At 44.9% G+C, this 18,638-nt stretch overlaps 1 protein-coding gene across 1 annotated transcript in view; it reads right to left on the minus strand.

The window, feature by feature from the left end:
• Nucleotides 1-2,064: 2,064 nt before the first annotated feature.
• LOC126457457 (uncharacterized) overlaps nucleotides 2,065-18,638 on the minus strand; it is a 39,179-nt gene continuing 22,605 nt past the window's right edge. The window contains exons 2-3 of the mRNA XM_050093747.1: nucleotides 17,932-18,087; nucleotides 2,065-2,843 (exon numbers count right to left, since the gene is read on the minus strand). Of these exons, the coding sequence (XP_049949704.1) occupies nucleotides 2,616-2,843; nucleotides 17,932-18,087 (384 nt within the window). The 3' untranslated portion in view covers nucleotides 2,065-2,615. The remainder of the gene's footprint in view (nucleotides 2,844-17,931; nucleotides 18,088-18,638) is intronic.

Here is an 18,638-nt window from a genome sequence, read left to right on the forward strand (position 1 = left end):
ACGGAGAAAAATTAGCTTTACATTCTTATCAAGTTTGCATGAGTAATGGTTTTCTCAGTTGGGTAAGTTAACAGTGTTGATATTGAAGTGTGTAATTCTTTGGCTAAGAAATGATGTCTACCATAGCACATGTCGCTGCGGAAGATATTGGAGCCGCTGGTATTTAAAATGATAGTATGACTGAGGGGGAACAGCCGCAGCAGACACCACTACACCTCCAGTTACAGAGGAAGACATTCGCATCCGCCTGCGTCAGTTACCGGAGGGGACGTGGCAAGGTGAACTGCGACCACTGTCGGTCACATGTCATTAAAATATCCTAAACAGGTGTGTGGACTACTTGTGCAATATTTTACTCCGTGATTTTGTTCTTTTACTGTAATCCAATAATTTTTCGAACATAAAATTTAATTTGGGTGCAGAAATTAATGTTCGCCTTTCAAGTTTACACTGCACATTTTGATGCGAGATTAAAAAATTTAGGAATGTATGTAAATAAACCACCAACGTGTTGCCTCATTTCTGGATTAGGAATACACTTCATGGGGAGGTGATGGAGATCTGCGACCTGATAAACTAAAAATATTGGTGAAAATCTTTTAGGCAACTACATTTAGGTTTTTCATCTGAGAAAATTGTGTGTTTACGCCTTAGGTACCAGTAATGGTACGCCAGAATGAGGAGCAAGGAGGGGGTGTCAGGGAACTGATGGACGGTAACTTACTTAGATTTAATCAAATGACGTGGTTTCTGTAGAGATGGTTTGAACGGCGTACAAACTACACTGAAGTGACAAAAGTCATGGGATTCCTCCTAATATCGTGTCGGATCTCCTTTTGCACGGCGTAGTGCAGCAAATCGACGTGGCGTGGACCGAACAAGTGCAGACATATTGAGCCTTGCTGCCTCTATAAGCGTCAGTAATCGTGAAAATGTTGCCGGTGCAGGTTTTGAGCACGAACTGATCTCTCGATTATGTCCCTTAAATGTTCGATGGGATTCATGTCTGGTGATCAAGGTGGCCATATCATTCTCTCGAATTGTCCAGAACGTTTTTGAAACCTGTCGCGAACAATTGTAGTCTGGTGACATGGTGCATTGTCATCCATAAAAATTCCGTCGTTTCTGAAACAATGTCCACGAAAGGCTACAAATTGTCTCCAAGTAGTCGAACATAACGGGAGGACCCAGTTCATTTCACGTAAACATAGCCCACGCCATTATGGAGCAACCACCAGCTTTCACAGTGCCTTTGTTGACAACTTGGGTCCACGACATCGTGGGGTGAGCGCCACACTCGAACCTTGCCATCAGCTGTTACCAACTGAAATCGGGACTAATCTGATCAAGCCAAGGTTTTCCAGTCGTCTAGGGTCCACCTATAAGGTGCAGAAGAGGCGCTACAGACGATGTCGTGTAGTTAACAAAGCCACTCGCGTCGGTCGTCTGCTGCCATAGCGCATTAACTGTAAATTTTGCTGCTCCGGCCTAACAGGTAGGTTTGTCTTACGTCCCACATTGATTCCTCCGGTTAATTCACGCAGTGTTGTTTGTGTGTTAGCACTGGCAGCTCTACGCAAACGTCGCTGTTCTCGGTCGTCGAATGAAGGCCATCGGCCACTGCGCTGTCCGTGTGTAGAGGTAATGCCTGAAATTTGGTATTCTCGGTACACTCTTGACGCTGTGTATTTCGGAATACTGAATTCACTAACGATTTTAATACTGAATTCCCTAACGATTTTCGGAATGGAATTTCCCAAGCGTATAGCTCCAACGATCATTCCGCGTTCAGAGTATGTTAATTCCCATCGTGTGGCGCCAACCCCATCGAAAACTTTTTCACACGAATCACCTGAATACAAATGACAGCTCCGCCATTGCACTGCCCTTTTATACCTTGTGTACGCGATACTACCGTCATCTGTATATGTGCATATGACTGTCCTACGTCTTTTTCACCTCAGTGTATTTGACAATCGTGACTGGATCGTGAGTTTCACGAGAGGTTACCTTAGGAATGTGCCTTCTGTGGAATATGTTCAGCAAAAAATAGGGATTTACTTGTACAATCTTACACATCGAGGTTTATTTTATAGTACAACAAAATTTAATTTATTTTAAAAATGAAGTATAATACTGTTGTTAGTAGCTGATAAGGAATGACAATACACTAGTAACTATTTGGTAGGAAATGACGTGTACAAGCGAACACATAATTTCAGTGACCAGTAACAAAACGTCGTATAACAACGATTTTTATTAATACTCAGCAGTATTCAGTGAGGTAGCTTCAGCACCTTGAAATTTCTTTTGTTGCTGGCACAATATATACTACACCAGATCGGAAATCGAAGCAAGATCTGTCGAAGTAAATATGACGTCTCAAAAGTGCCACGAAGAGAACTCGGATTTGTCGCGAACAATAAGTTTCCTCGCATTCGATTTCCGGCCCAGTTCACAACTGTGATACAGAGTACATGTACGCCTGGTCTTCAAGGAACACGCAAATGTCTGATGCAGTCATTGCCATGGGAAAGAGGAGACAAAGAGACAAGAAGCTGCCTGGCTTCGTAAAGTAGAGTAGTGAAGCAAGTTCCGGAGTGCGGCGGACCGGCCTAGCCGCGCTGCGAGGCGACGCGGTACTCCTCGTCCTCGAAGACGGCGAGGACGGCGTCCAGCAGGAAGAAGCCGGCGTTGATGATGGCCAGCGAGCCGCACGCGTAGCTGACGTCGCGCCCGTTGGAGTAGTGCGCCGGCCACGAGGTGCGGCGGCGCGCGTGGTGGATGCAGCAGCTGCCCGCCGCCACTTGCAGCACCACCGCCGTCAGCAGGAACACCAGCTCCTGCGGCCGCCACACCATAGCACACCACACCACACCACAATACAAGACACAAGGCGGCCACGGCACGGCAAAGGCATCACTTGCTCTCCGTACAGTATAATCTTCCCGAGGGGTGTATGTTTGTGACGGCTTTACGTCTCGTACTTATAGCTAAGTACTGGTGAGGCTATCCGACAACACGATGTGACACAGCGTTAAGGGGGTCGGGTTTTTATTTGAAGGAAATGTGTGTGGGATGAGAAAAGAGAGAAGGTAAAGGGTGAAGGATTAGAATGGAATGTGATGAACAGCAGGAGCTACATTGAGTACAGAGAAAGGCGACCAAAGAGAAAAGTTGATGTAGAAAGAGATTGGGAACAATGTTTAGAGGCAAAGAGAAGTCAAGAAAGAGAGAGGCAAAGTGAGGGAGATGAAGAAAGATGGGTAGGGAGGTTGTGGGAGAGGGAGAGAGGGACAGGGACGGGGAAGTTTGAGGAGAGTAAGAGAGAACAGGGAAGGAGATGGAGAGGTTAAGGGAGAGGAAGAGGGGAGGACTGGGAGGTTGTCAGAGAATAAGAGAAAGTGATGATGAGGTTGAGGTGGAGTGGGGTGGAGGTTTAAGGGGAAGGAATGGAGCTGGAGGTTGAAGGACAAGGGAAAGCAAGATTGAGGAAGAGAAAAGTGGTCATATTGGAGGTCGTATACCCTCTTCTTCCTCTGAAATTTGAACTGATTAACCTGGCTAATTCTAGGGGGATCTACGGTATTATGTGTATTCTGGATTGCAATTTGGCATTTTCCACTTATTTAGATCCTTCCTAGGGGTGAAGCACACATAAAGTGACAATATAAATCGTAGGACAAGGGAAGATTGCCCCCCAAACATTTCGATCTGTAGTTCGCCACTTTCCCACTTAATCACGCTGGTAAATATGGGCTTGAGCCAAATGGGCATAGAAAAAGTGAACTGTCGGGAAACATGTCGTCTAGGTCTACCTGGACAAAATGTATTTCACTTCGTCACATATAAAGCAATTCTGGTCGCGCTCCTCGGTATCACGCCCCATGCAATAGGAAACAGTTCTGCTGATCTGAATATGGAATGTCAAAAGGCCTTGACAGATTGTATCGTGGTAACTGATACTAGCTGTTGAAATGAAATGACTGAGAAGTGCGTTTAGAACACATTAACGTGTTTTTACTGAGCAAAGCATTCAACATGCTTCCCTTTTACTTTACCTAGAACTAATGCATCGTTGGTAGACGTTGGTGACAATGATGCTTGATGCTTTTTTGGAACCCACTAGCTGTGCAATTATTGTTGTAATATTTTTGTGCCGACTGTAAATGTGCTGTTTTGTGACCAATACCTTACATGCTGGCCACTGTTCATTGCTGTGTTATTGCTTTTTATGGACTCTATTTTCATTTGTCGTATCCACGTCAAACTTCGTACTAGTCGGCACGGTCGTAAATGCTGGAATCGTAATCCAGAGATGCCAGATTCATGCCCCGATCCAGCTATTCCGATTTCAATTCGTGGGTAATTTATTGAGATCATAGGTGGCAGTTCCGTTAGCGCTGTCAGAAGCGTTTTTCCACCTTCGTCAAAACTGAGCCAGTGTTGGCAAGAAGGAATGCTGCAAAGAAAAAGCTACCAACGAGCGTCGTGCTGCTGTGCCTGCTGGAATACAGTCAGCAGTCAAACGAATCTCGCCTTTATTCATTAATGTTATCTTTACCTTTGATGGTACAGTTTTGATAGAAAGATTCCAACAAATTGCACTATTGACCAAGAAAAAGTCTTGTTAATCAAGTAATGGATTCGCTGCAGAACAGTACAGTGGCATAAATGAGCATTTTGCGTAACCACTACGACCTGCACTGAAAACTTTCGTACTGAGGCGCAGAGTTACATAAACACTGCGCCTGTTTCCGATATACACACGTGCAATGAACGTCCCATTTCTTATGTAGTCTATTCTGGCGTGCACGTAAAGGTTACCGGCTGCCCCTTATGTGAGATGTTTTCATTTGAGGACGTCTTTGGTGTACGAAAAAGCCAAGGATTGGGCTTTATCTACCAATGCTACGGACATGACGTACAATATCTTTAGCAACATGTGAGTGCCCTGCCTCGTTGTGGATCACACAACCAGAATATACCGGAGGAGGTGTGCTGCAATTTAAGCTTGTGAACCTTTCCCCAGATAGCGACTAGTCTTGGCAACAGCCCCAGTTCTTAACAGCTGTGGCCGCCGACGGTAGCCAATAACTCGTATCATCGTCCCTGCCGTGTCAGTCTTTGTGTCCAAAACACGTTCTGGAACGTGATACTCTCTGTATACAACATGGCGCCAACCACGTGCCACTGTCTACAGGACGCCGAAAAACTTGGTTTGTAAACTATGATACAGTTCACAAAAACAAACGACTTACGTAAAATGCGTGGATCGGGAACGCTAAGTTATTTCTGTGGGCGTCATAGGTGTTGGAAATTAGTACCATCGAAAGCACCTGATTCCTCAACAAAGATCAATTTTTTGTGGGTTCAGGTGTAGAACTAGGAGTATTCCGACGGGGGGAGATAGCTAAAGATGTCGTAGATAGCACGTCATATGTTTCCAGCATCATCAGCTAAATAGCAGGAGTAGTCGTCTGAAACTCCCTTCCCAACAAATACCTTTTCCGTTTGGTAAGTCGTGCCATTACTATTGTAACAGCGTGTCAGATTTAAAAAGTGTTAAAAATTTAACGGATATTGTTACTGTTAACTTTTGCTACCAGTTTGACATTTAGGCCACTACATAAAAAAGTTGTAGTATAGAACTCTTACCATTTTTGTGGAAGTGGTTTGTTTACATGTGCTCCACAATGTTTTTTAAAGTAGTTTCTGCAGACCATGTGCATTCATATGCTAGTTACAGCCCTAACTGGTCGGTCCGTCGTCATTTTCCAACACAGGATTTATAGGATTTTACTGGGCTGATCCATGGTATGCTAGTAAAGAGCGAAATAATTGTATCACAGGAGATTTGTGCTGTGAAGAATTGTGGTCACAGCTGACGCAACCCCTTCCTCACTATAGCGGTAAACGCAGATGTAGCGGCCTTTCTTCGGCGCACACATTGTTAAAAAAAAGTAGGTGCCGTATGCCACTCGTTGTGCTGATTATTGAGATAGATACCACATCAGATATCACGTCCACCCTGGCGTGACCATTCGCAAGGTATGTGTCTGTGTGAAAAATAAACCCATAGTGTCCTATAGCAGCGAACCTCAACGATGTGTAGACTTCCATCGAATCTGTGTGCTGAATGATATCCCGGGTCATTTTCAGCACCTCACATGCTTCAATATCATGACGCTCAGAAATTTCTATAGGTCGTGATACTCGGAAAGTTGATGATAATTTTGCGCTAGTAATTTGAGTTTAGCAGCATGAAACTTTATTATTTTATCTTATTTAGATAAATAATTTCCCGCGCTATTCTGATACTATATTATTATTATTATTGTTATTATTATTATTATTATTATTATTATTATTATTATTAGTAGTAGTAGTAGTAGTAGTAGTAGCATCATTACTAATGAGCAATATAGTACTCATGACAGCGCGGCAGTACTGTTCGCAACGTAATATCTTAATTAGCAGAATCAAACAAGCCTACAATGAAATGTTGCAGTTCATTACTCGCCTGTTCAATGTTTATGTACAGACATGTTCTTCAAACAACTGAAAAGTGCATGGCGGAGGGGTACATTGTATGAATGTTAGCTAAAACTTGTCTTATTCCATTATCGTAAGAAAGCAGAAAAAAGTGGCTGCATGTATGTTCCAGTACGAGTCCTAATCTCGGTCACGTTATCTTCATAATCCGTTTTCGACATGTATGATGGAGGCTGTAGAACTGTTGTATAAGGAGTGTTCAAATGATAAGGTACGAACCATCGTAACAACCAGACCGGTTGAAATTTGGATATGCCGCTTTGGGATAACGGATTGATGCAGCTAGGGACGCGAATGTAGTGTCGTAACCTTCGCCTAAAAAATTCGAAGCTGTGCCCTCAGCAGGCAAGTTGGTGATCATCGTATTTTTCAGCGTCCGATTTCCGACACTCATCGAATTCTTCGAGCGTGAAAACCAATAACATTGCCGTTTTCTGTGAGACACTCTGAAGCCCGAGCTGGTCCATCAAGACCAAACAGTCTGGGCTGCTCACGGTGGGATTGAGTCCGCTCCACGGTAACGTGCGTGCGCACTTGGCTGTAGTCACGCGAAGTGTAATGGCCGCGTCCAGGAGGGGCCAGCTAGAGCATCCGCCCTGCAGCGCGGACACGTCGCCCTGCGACTTCCATGTTTAAAAAAAAAAAGTCTCAGAGGGAAGCGCGTCCACTCGGATGACGAACTGAAGGACGTAGTGGAGGGCTGGTTCCTGTCACAGCTTCAGGAATTGTGCGAACAGGGCATCCTTCGGCTCGTGGAACAGTTGGACAGTTGTGCTCAGGCCTCTGGTGATTATGTTTGAATAAAGACTTTTTGAATAAATACCTACAGTTTCGTGCCTTTTCTTTTGAACACCTCTCCTATTTTCTCTCAGATACGGATTCTGTAAATTTACCCAACAGCGTTTCATGAGTCCAACGTCGTCTTTCTTTGAAGGATTCCAGTTAGAGTCCCTTGAACGTCTCTGTTGCTGCTATGTCGTCCGAACAAGACACAACCAGGGCAAAAGGGCCACAGGCGCAAACAGTTGAGCTGCTGGCAGTGTCATGGAGATTCACCACTTGCGCAGGTTCCGCCAGCCCCACGGGCGGCGCTGAGTATGAAGATATCGACTTCGCCTCGGCCAATTGCCACCTGTGTACACTCCGCGAATGACCAGACGACAACGGACAGAAACCTACTCGGAAGACAGAAGAGCAGCTCTCGCCCACTTGGTTATACAGCATCGTCCAGGGAACGTCGTTTAGTGAACTCTTAGAAGTGAAGACAGCTACTGTAAAATGTATTTGCTAGCTACTGTGAAGTTTACCTACGATTATTTGCACTTAACCGTTGAGAACCTTTTCGTGTTATATTACAAGCAGTGCTGTAGACTTCATTATTCGACAAGTCACAAAGATAAGTAAACCTGTTTAACTCATTTTTGTGACTTTGTTACTATTTCGTTGGAGTGTTGTAGAACCTTCGTTATCTATCCTGTTAACTGGCACTGGGGAATAGCTGTGTAACAGTGGCAGGGAGAAATTGTCTTACCGGTGTACCGCACCAGAAACCGTTTCACGAACTCAAGACTCGACCTACCGTAAAAACAGTGGCAACTCGGCCTCCACAGCAGTAGCGAAGAGGCCATTACAAAACTGGTGACGAGAGTTTACAAATGTTACACTTCTGCATAAGATGTACCAGCGTGTTAAGAGCATGGCTTAGAATTCCGTCAACATAATCGTTAGTGCTACCTAATTTGGGCCTGAATAAATTGAGACAGTACTTTCACAATGCGGAACCTGGTTGCAGCAGTGTACTTGGCATCCACTATCGTTTGCAAACACTACCTGGACAGTTCAAGGAAGTCGCCGTGACTTTCATTGCAGAATTAATTATCAGCTGCTTCTGCAAGGAAGTTAAGAAAGTTTTGGTTACAGATGCTGTATTTAAATACTGGAGAGTCCACAAAATTCTGCAGCTGAATTTGTAGCACTATTTATCTGCATGCTCTTTGCCGTGTCGTGACCGCCAACATTGATTGACAAAAAATTACATCATTTTAATTTGCAATAATTGTTGCTACATTATTCATTTGAACAGATGTATAGCGTTTCGCACCAGTCAGATGCGTTTTTTTATCCACCATGGTAAAACATGTGCAAAGTAATAAAGGTTTTCAACAACATGCAGTTTAATAAATGTTTTGTTAGTCATGCATTCATGCAATAGCTTGTGCATTACAGTTGTTAACAATTCCTTGAGTGTCTTAAATTAATTTCTTATAGTTTCGGTCTTACATGCGTATATGATGCGCAGAGTATAATGCTTCTGCTGGAAGCGTAATACGAAGCAAGAGGTCATTCAGGCAGTCGCATGCTGACCAGGTAAACTCCCCATCGCAACCCCTCAGATTTAGTGGTAAGACAGCCCTTGGACAGCCCGTCAAAAACTGAACACAGATGAACAAGAAAACGGGAAGAAGGTGTACTGAACTGTGAAGGAAAAAAAAACGAAATAGAAACAGTGAACGGTCCAATCACAAAAAGTGCAACATAGGGCACGTACAAGAGTCACATCGTCGTGGTTCAGTGGTTCCAGTGTTGGATTGCAAAGCAGGCGAGCTGCGTTCAAAGCTCCCTTGTGCTAACGTTTTTTTCTTTTTTCTCTCGCTGTATTCAGTTTTGTGCCTTTGTCGTGGTGTAACTTCCGTTATCAACATTGAGGTGTAAGAAAGGGACCTATAATGAAACTTGATTCCGCACAACTACTCTATTAGCAGCTGAAAGTAAGTAGCTTTCGAATGGGAACCGCAAACGTTTAATGACTAGGCGACAATTCATCCGAGTCCTCCACCGAAAAACATGTTAGTTGTGTCAGCCACGGCATTAGTGACAGTACGTGTGTCATGTGATAGGAATCTTTATCGAAGCACGTAACTTGTACGCCTGGTAAGTTAATAGGATATGCCTCCTTGCCCAGTTTAGATGTTCGTATGAATGTGAATGTGATTACTCCCGAATAAATAATGAAAACGTAATAGTTTGTCACATAAGCTACAAAAAATGAATGCAACAGTTTCACAATCTCACAGTTTCCCCTGTGCTCTATCAAAACATACGTTTTAACGTTTTTGACGTTACTTTCCGTTTTGGAAGTTTTTACTCTTGAATTCCTTTCATGTAACATAGTTCACATCCGTTTATTTGTTTTTTTTTTTATTTTCATGTCTGTGAGACGTCTATGTGGTATCTCGCCTGTTCTCACTATTCATGACGTTTCCTTGCGGTGGTAATGTATTCTTACCACATGACTCATGTTCTATAATCAGTGATAGTATGACAACAAGTGACCGGAAGACAACAAGCATATCAATGACCGGATGTACAGTTCATAATTTTGTGAAAAACAAAATAAAATAAAGGTCACGAAGGAGTTTTGAACACGGCTCGTCCGCATTGCCGTCCAACACCGTGACCACTTAACCTCTACACTGTGACTCTGCCGCTTCACTCAACCTTACATTTGTTAATCTTTCTAGTTTTTATTTCGGTTTTTTTTTCCACCGTTCAATACAACATCTTCCTGCTTTCATTCTTGATCTGTGTTCTGTTTTTGGTGAGGTTTCCACTGGGTCATCTTACCATGAAATCTGAGGAGTATGTGATGGGGAGTTTCCCTTGTGAGCAGTTGTCAGGAATTCGATGGGCAGTACTTCAAGATGGAGCTATAAGTGCTTGAATTTGGATGAAAGAGGTAATGTGTCAGTACTGGACTTCAGACGTTGAACGGCGACCGTCAGGTACATGCATCTTAAAGGAAAAAGGTTAATTAAGGGCTGCTGTGGAATGCAAGGTGAGAGGCAACACGTGGTTCAGAATTAAGTGGTACTTACTTGTTTATTTACTATCCTCGTATTTAGAAGAAAGGCAGTTAGCTCAGACGGATATATGAAGTGAAGTGACAAGAGAGTCCGCTGAGAACTACTTCTGGAAAACTCTGAGGACTTAGGTTCGGTGTAACTGGGCGAGTGTCGTTAATTGACCGAACGATAGTTTAGTTATTTACAGAATGACATAAAATGTGTTACTAATGCCCCAGCGGTTCAGTGGAATCAGGCGTCTTCGCTCACCTCAGTTACTATTCACACACAGCATATTTCAGTCACGTACCATTATCCTATGAAGCATAATGTACTCATCCTTTAAATAATCGTATCTTCAACATCAGTGTTGCTTAGGTCTTGTGAAAGGATGGCGTTTAGGGTGAATGAATTGTTTGTCAAGTGTAAGATGTGTGGATAACACATATGTGACGGTTCAGCGTGGACAGCAGGGAAACGTGTAACACGAGAGAAACTTCACAAGCAAGCAGAGATCTGTGTATTTCCTCGGAGTCTTTCGCGACGGCGTGTCTGAATAAAATCTTCTCGGTTTTCAAGTCGCGTCAATTCGAAAATACACCGCAGCACTTCGTCGATCACATGAGCGGTGGCCATCCCAACATTAAATTTAGCATCGAGCTGGAGAAGGATGGCAAGCTACCGTTCTTGGATGTTTTAGTTGCGCAGAAGGCAAGAGGCCGGCTTGGTAATTCAGGGTACTGGAAACCGACGCATATTGACCGATACTTGAACGCCGATAGTTTTCACCACCTGTCCACACGTTAATAGACAGAGCAGAAGTTATTTCTGACGACTACCGTCTACAGTCTGAACTGCCGCAGTTGAGACAGATGCTCAGAGAGAATGGTTAAGCCGGCCGTTGTGGCCGAGCGGTTCTAGGCGCTTCAGTCCGGAACCGCGCTGCTGCTACGGTCGCAGGTTCGAATCCTGCCTCGGGCATGGAAGTGTGTGATGTACTTAGGTTAGTTAGGTTTAAGTAGTTCTAAGTCCCATAGTGCTTAGAGCCATTTGAACCATTTTTGAGAAAATGGTTATAGCAAGTTAGGACGTGTACTGCAGAGACAAAGACTAAAACCACTGTTTCGGTCCGTCCTCGGGATAAGAGATATGCTGCGTTCTGTTACAGACGACGTAGCTCTTCGTGTGCCCGGTGTGTATGGTGTCGTTTGCGAGTGCGGCAATATCTGTATATGTCAGACAATTCGTAGAGTTGCAGAGCGTTGTGGCGAGCACAAGAGACACATTAAACAAAAGAAGCTTGACAAGTTGGCCATAGTTGAGCATTGCCTGGAAAACGGACACAAAGTACAGTTTGAAAACACGAGAGTCTTGACTCATGCATTGATAGATTGGGATTCCTTTATAAAGGAGACGGCTGAGGTCAGAATGAACAGCAACAATTTTAACAGAGACCAGGGGAACACACTGAGAAGGTCGTAGGGGGGGGGGGGGGCGAGCTTTGGATGTCGAAAGGAAGCAACGACGGTGCTTAACCGTTGTAGTAGGGCGGGAGCGGCAGTTTCATGCGTGGCGCCGGCATCCCGCGTCACCTGACGTTACTCACAAGGGGAGGCCGCCAATTGTGAAATTCAGATTCGATTCATACTGCGCATAATAAAAGCTCATGGCCAGAGGTGTAATGTGGCAAAGCACCAAGATGCACTTCTCAGCCGTTGTCGAGAAAATCGACAGTTAAAATAAACCGTTGCGGTGAAATGCCCTCTACGGTTAATACACTCCTGGAAATTGAAATAAGAACGCCGTGAATTCATTGTCCCAGGAAGGGGAAACTTTATTGACACATTCCTGGGGTCAGATACATCACATGATCACACTGACAGACCCACAGGCACATAGACACAGGCAACAGAGCATGCACAACGTCGGCACTAGTACAGTGTATATCCACCTTTCGCAGCAATGCAGGCTGCTATTCTCCCATGGAGACGATCGTAGAGATGCTGGATGTAGTCCTGTGGAACGGCTTGCCATGCCATTTCCACCTGGCGCCTCAGTTGGACCAGCGTTCGTGCTGGACGTGCAGACCGCGTGAGACGACGCTTCATCCAGTCCCAAACATGCTCAATGGGGGACAGATCCGGAGATCTTGCTGGCCAGGGTAGTTGACTTACACCTTCTAGAGCACGTTGGGTGGCACGGGATACATGCGGACGTGCATTGTCCTGTTGGAACAGCAAGTTCCCTTGCCGGTCTAGGAATGGTAGAACGATGGGTTCGATGACGGTTTGGATGTACCGTGCACTATTCAGTGTCCCTTGACGATCACCAGTGGTGTACGGCCAGTGTAGGAGATCGCTCCCCACACCATGATGCCGGGTGTTGGCCCTGTGTGCCTCGGTCGTATGCAGTCCTGATTGTGGCGCTCACCTGCACGGCGCCAAACACGCATACGACCATCATTGGCACCAAGGCAGAAGCGACTCTCATCGCTGAAGACGACACGTCTCCATTCGTCCCTCCATTCACGCCTATCGCGACACCACTGGAGGCGGGCTGCACGATGGTGGGGCGTGAGCGGAAGACGGCCTAACGGTGTGCGGGACCGTAGCCCAGCTTCATGGAGACGGTTGCGAATGGTCCTCGCCGATACCCCAGGAGCAACAATGTCCCTAATTTGCTGGGAAGTGGCGGTGCGGTCCCTTACGGCACTGCGTAGGATCCTACGGTCTTGGCGTGCATCCGTGCGTCGCTGCGGTCCGGTCCCAGGTCGACGGGCACGTGCACCTTCCGCCGACCACTGGCGACAACATCGATGTACTGTGGAGACCTCACGCCCCACGTGTTGAGCAATTCGGCGGTACGTCCACCCGGCCTCCCGCATGCCCACTATACGCCCTCGCTCAAAGTCCGTCAACTGCACATACGGTTCACGTCCACGCTGTCGCGGCATGCTACCAGTGTTAAAGACTGTGATGGAGCTCCGTATGCCACGGCAAACTGGCTGACACTGACGGCGGCGGTGCACAAATGCTGCGCAGCTAGCGCCATTCGACGGCCAACACCGCGGTTCCTGGTGTGTCCGCTGTGCCGTGCGTGTGATCATTGCTTGTACAGCCCTCTCGCAGTGTCCGGAGCAAGTATGGTGGGTCTGACACACCGGTGTCAATGTGTTCTTTTTTTCCATTTCCAGGAGTGTAGTTTAATACAGGGTCGTGGCGCAGCGGTAAGCGCTCGGGTTTGTAATCGGAAGGTCGCCGTATCGAATCTCGCGCCATGCAACATTTTTTTTTTTATTATTAGGTTTTTGTAATTCAAATACATATATATATAACTATTAATGAATTGCTTATGCATTTTGGTGAAGGCGGATCGCTCTCCAATTGTACCGCCTCCATTTTTCCGTTTGTTTAACAGGGTGTACCAAAGCACTCACGTCCGCACTGATTTTCGACGATGTTATAAGTTGCGCTAGGGACCGCATCTACCTTCTTTCGAAGTTAGCAGGCAACTACGCTTTTATGCGGCGGCTCGTTTCGGCCCATTCAACATCTGTCCTTCAAGTGTAACGAGCGAGTAACGGAGCTTATATTTCATACCTGCCACAGCAAATTTGTGTTCGTGGGGTCTCTATTCTAATTCGAACGTTTGACTTACGCTATACGTATTCGTTTCGGAATATCGTTTCTACGTCTTCCGTTAACTATACGTGGTTAACATTGTGAAGACAATTAATAACATTTGTGAAATACAACTTTGTTCGCGGAAAACATAATGATGTTCGAAGTCGCCAGTTTTTCCGCGACAAATGACCTTCAACAACTTATGATATGCATAATTGTTGCAACTGATTGCCGGGAATTATATATATATATATATATATTGTGTACAGACACATTTGAATAACAAAAAACAAATACTAAAAAAAAAAAAAATTTGCATGGCGCGAGATTCGATCCGGTGACCTTCGAATTACGAACCCGAGCGCTTACCGCTGCGCTACGTCGCTGTCGATAAATATCACTCGTTGAGAGTATTTCACCGCAACGGTTTATTTTAACTGTCGATTTTCTCGACAACGGCTGAGAAGTGCATCTTCGTGCTTTGCCACATTACACCTCTGGCCATGAGCTTTTATCATGCGCAATATGAATAGAATCTGAATTTCATAATTGGCGGCCTCCCCTTGTCAGTCCTACTGTGGAGCAGAGCTGCCCAACTCACCTTCTGCGCACGCGTCGTTTCGACCCTCTCTGACTGATAACAGCGGCCTTAATCGTGGCTATATAAGCAGAAAATATCAGTACCTATGTAGTTGTGGTACCCATTGCCTGCTACCTTGAACTTACGCTATCGGAGTGTGGTATGGGACTTCAAGCCCCACAGGGACATCATCAACGTGCACTCCAGTGATGTCATTGGAATGACATCATTGTAGGATAGAACAAAGTTACCCTTTCATCAAGACAATAAGACAGAGATCCACCGGTGACATTGTAACTCAAGCTTAGCTCCTGACTACGACGACGGAGATAACAGTCGAAAGCTCGAATTTTATTGGAATTGACGCGGCTTGAAAACCGAGACAATTTCATTCATATCTGTTTTTTTCTAGCTATCCAGCATGTTGCGCAAGACGCAGTTCTTTTCGTAACTTATAGTACGTTGATTATTAGTGGGACTCCTAGTTTGCTTGTGACAACGACTGGAATGTGTACAACTATAAAAATAGCCTAGCTAACATGTGTGTATATTCTTTGTTCTCTCCGTCTGATACGTATGTGCTATTTACGTTTAGTTTTTACGCAATTACAAGTAGAGCAGTTTCAGATGTACTATTTTTAATCTACAACATTCCACATCCAACCCGAAGCTCTCTATACGGGAAAGTAATGGTAACTATGTTTAACCATAATATAAATTTCCTTTGGTTATATTACTTTCAACAGTAATGTAAGAGAAAAATGAGGATGATGGTGACACTTACGTATTCCTTATTCTCGTGGCGGCGCTGGATGTAGAGGGTGTCCAGCGAAGGAGTCCTTGATTTCAAGATGAAATATGTCGAAAACTAAGATGAATACAGGAGTACAAAGAACGGTATTTTTGTCGTGAAAGTTGTCAGAATTTTATACAGAAATTTCGAAATAATTCGAAAAACTGCTAACAGATGGCGCTGTAATCGCAATACGTGGTGCCTATAAGCAGTGCGCCAGAGTTCAGAGCGATCAGCTCCATCGTTGAAACGTGAAAGGAAGTCACCGTACCGAAGAAAGAGGTTGAAATCATCTATTCCACTGAACAACATGTTTTTCTGGTACTGGAACACTGCAGGTAAGATCACAGTCCTACGGCAACAAGGCGCGGCTCTAAAACACGATTTAATGTTCCAAACGGACCCGATGCGAAAATCAGTCACGAGATCTACGCCAAATTCCAACGGACAGGCAGCGTGGCCGATGATCTAGCGGTGAATGTTAGCTCCAGGGAAACTACAATTCATCCTGAAAATGTCGCCACGTTTTATAGAAATTTTAAGGCGAAATCCAAGGTAATCGGTTTGAAGAATTACAGCAGAGACTGGTTTGAAGCGTTCCAGCACGCAGAATATACTGAGAATGAGCCTACACTTTTCCATTCAAAATTCAGAGCATTGCAAGTGTGGCCAGACTTTGGGAACCAGATTCTCACCATGAAGGAGTTGATGTTGGCTGCATTTGGTTCACGGATGAAGCACACTTCCATCTGAATGGAGTCGTGAAGAAACAAAACTGGCGATTCTGGCGTTCCATTAAAATTCCCATTTGTGTTAAGCGCACTCAATGTGTTCTCCCTAAATTACTGTTTGGGCTGCGGTATGCAATAGGGGTATTACTGGCCCTTTGGCATGCGAGAAACGATCACCAGTGATTGTTACGTTGGAATTTTGAAACAGTTTGTCGCTACAGAGTGAGCATTGGATGATAGACCAGGGATTGACTGGTTCGTGCAAGATGGGTCCACACCAATCGCACCGAACAGGTGTTTCGCTTTCTTGGTGAATACTTCGGGAATTGAATTGTAGCAAATTTAATGGGGCAGGGGTGGATTGGCCTCCATATTCGCCCGATCTAACTTGTTTTTACCTCCTTTGGTGGGGCACATGGAAAGATCCTGCCTACGGGAACCACGCCACCACGCTGGAGGAGCTGGAATCGGCGGTCTGTGTAGCATCTGAACCCAATTCCATTGAGACACTGTTGCCAAATTTCGTTGTTCATTAGTGCCATCTAGGCCCTGTGAGTGGCGGCCATTACGAAAAGACTGTAATGTGACCGCACAGACTGCTTGCAAGTTGTGGACACTGACACTGCACGAGTTGCACAGCGTACAGCGGCATCTCTCAGCAGCTTTTCGAACAATTTCGAAACTTCAGTATGGTATATGTATAAGATTGTTACAGCTTTCACAATAAACATAGCTTTTGTTGCACTCGTCTGTCGGTCATAGTTTTCGAGACAGTCTTGAAATCAGAGACTTCTTCATTTTCCATGTAAGATGGTGGGGATTCAGAGGAGTTATGTTGTTCGCGCCTAAGCTGCGGCTGTAACTGCCATTGTAACTATGTCAAACACATCAATAAGAGGAGCGATATAGCTCTTCTCATTGCCGCTACCGACCACGTACCGTTGACTGAATAAACTCAAATTTACAATGCCTACTCTCTCTTGATGCTGCAGGTGAGCCTAATGCTGCGTTGCACCCATTATGCCGATCAGTATGTTGGAAGCGATGAAAATAAATTAGTGGACTGTTATTCTTCGATTAGGTACGTCAGACGTAGTTCAGTGGAACGGAGAGGCTCGCAGCTCGAAATTACCATGACTCATCGTCCATTATGCACCTGTTATGATAAATCGAACTCAAGTTGTCCCCATTGTAGGCCATTATTATAAGCATAAAAATTAAGAGGGTTGTAGCGCACTCCTCTAATCAATGTAGTATTAGTATGCTAGTAAGGTAACCGCAAAGACAATTCGTACGGTGTGGTACGTGTGAAATGTCCCACAAGAATTTGCAGTGAGTGTCGAGACTGTCCCTACGCTCAGGCTATCGAATTGTGCGATAATAATGAGAGAAATGTAATACTTTGTTAGTCGGGAGAAAATATTCCCTAAAAACAATTGCCGGTAATTGCGGTTAATGATTATCGGAAGATGAAGGATAAATTACTTAAAAATTATTTCAAGTGTTCCATGCATTTTTTAGACCACCAGCAAAAATGTTACCAGCTGGACCAGCATTGGTGTTTAAGTCCCCGAAATATTTCATGCAGGCATGCCAGCTAAGAGTATACAGTAACAAAAGCCTTATCCAGTACCTTAAGTTAACCCTCCCCCCTCCCCACCCCCCCGCCCCTCAGAGAAAAAATGTAAGTTATGGAACACACAGGTATAGCGCCGTGCCGCGTGGAAGCATGAATGTTACAGCAGAGTGACTGCTGCAGGGAGGTACGGCATTGCTCAGACACTTGGCGTCGGGTGGAAGCACTCACCACTTTCTTTGGTATGGGGTCCCTGGTGGCCAGGCCGACGATGGCACCGATGACGATGATGATGTAGCCGCCGTACGTGATGTATTGCAGCACTGACTCTGAGAAGTTGCCCGGGATCGTGTAGACCACCAGCGCGATGCAGACGCAGCACAGCATCTGGAACAGCGGAGAAGGGCTCACTTGGAGGCGTAAAAGGATTTCTGTGACGTGTGAAAAAGTAAGAAAAAAGGAGGATGTATTTTGGACCAGCTGTGTTCTCACGTAAAGTGACTCTCAGTACCACTACTGTTATCCTCTGCTGTTTTGTATGGTAGCGGATCCAGTATGTTCGTGATAAAATGCATCTTTCTGCATTGTTTCCGCGGGGGTGGGGGGACGGTGGGGGGTCGAAAAGCAAGCTAATTGTTGTCGTGGAACTGGTATTTTGTCATAAATGCATTGACGGAAAATAAAATTGGAACACCAAGAAATAATTAAAGTAGATTAATGAAATTTCGGGAACATATTTGTCTTGGTAACATATGTAAGTGATTAACATTCCAAGATCAAAGGTTAATAATGTAAGCGCGAGATAAGTCATTGCAGATGTGAAATGATGATAAATTAATAACCGGTGTAACCGTCAGAGTGCTGAACGCTAGCAGGCAAAAGTGCATGCATTGTGTTGAACAGGTGTCTGATGTCAGGTTTGTGGGATGGAACACCAT

This window comes from Schistocerca serialis, chromosome 2 (assembly GCF_023864345.2).
Source record: "Schistocerca serialis cubense isolate TAMUIC-IGC-003099 chromosome 2, iqSchSeri2.2, whole genome shotgun sequence".
Taxonomy (NCBI): domain Eukaryota; kingdom Metazoa; phylum Arthropoda; class Insecta; order Orthoptera; family Acrididae; genus Schistocerca; species Schistocerca serialis.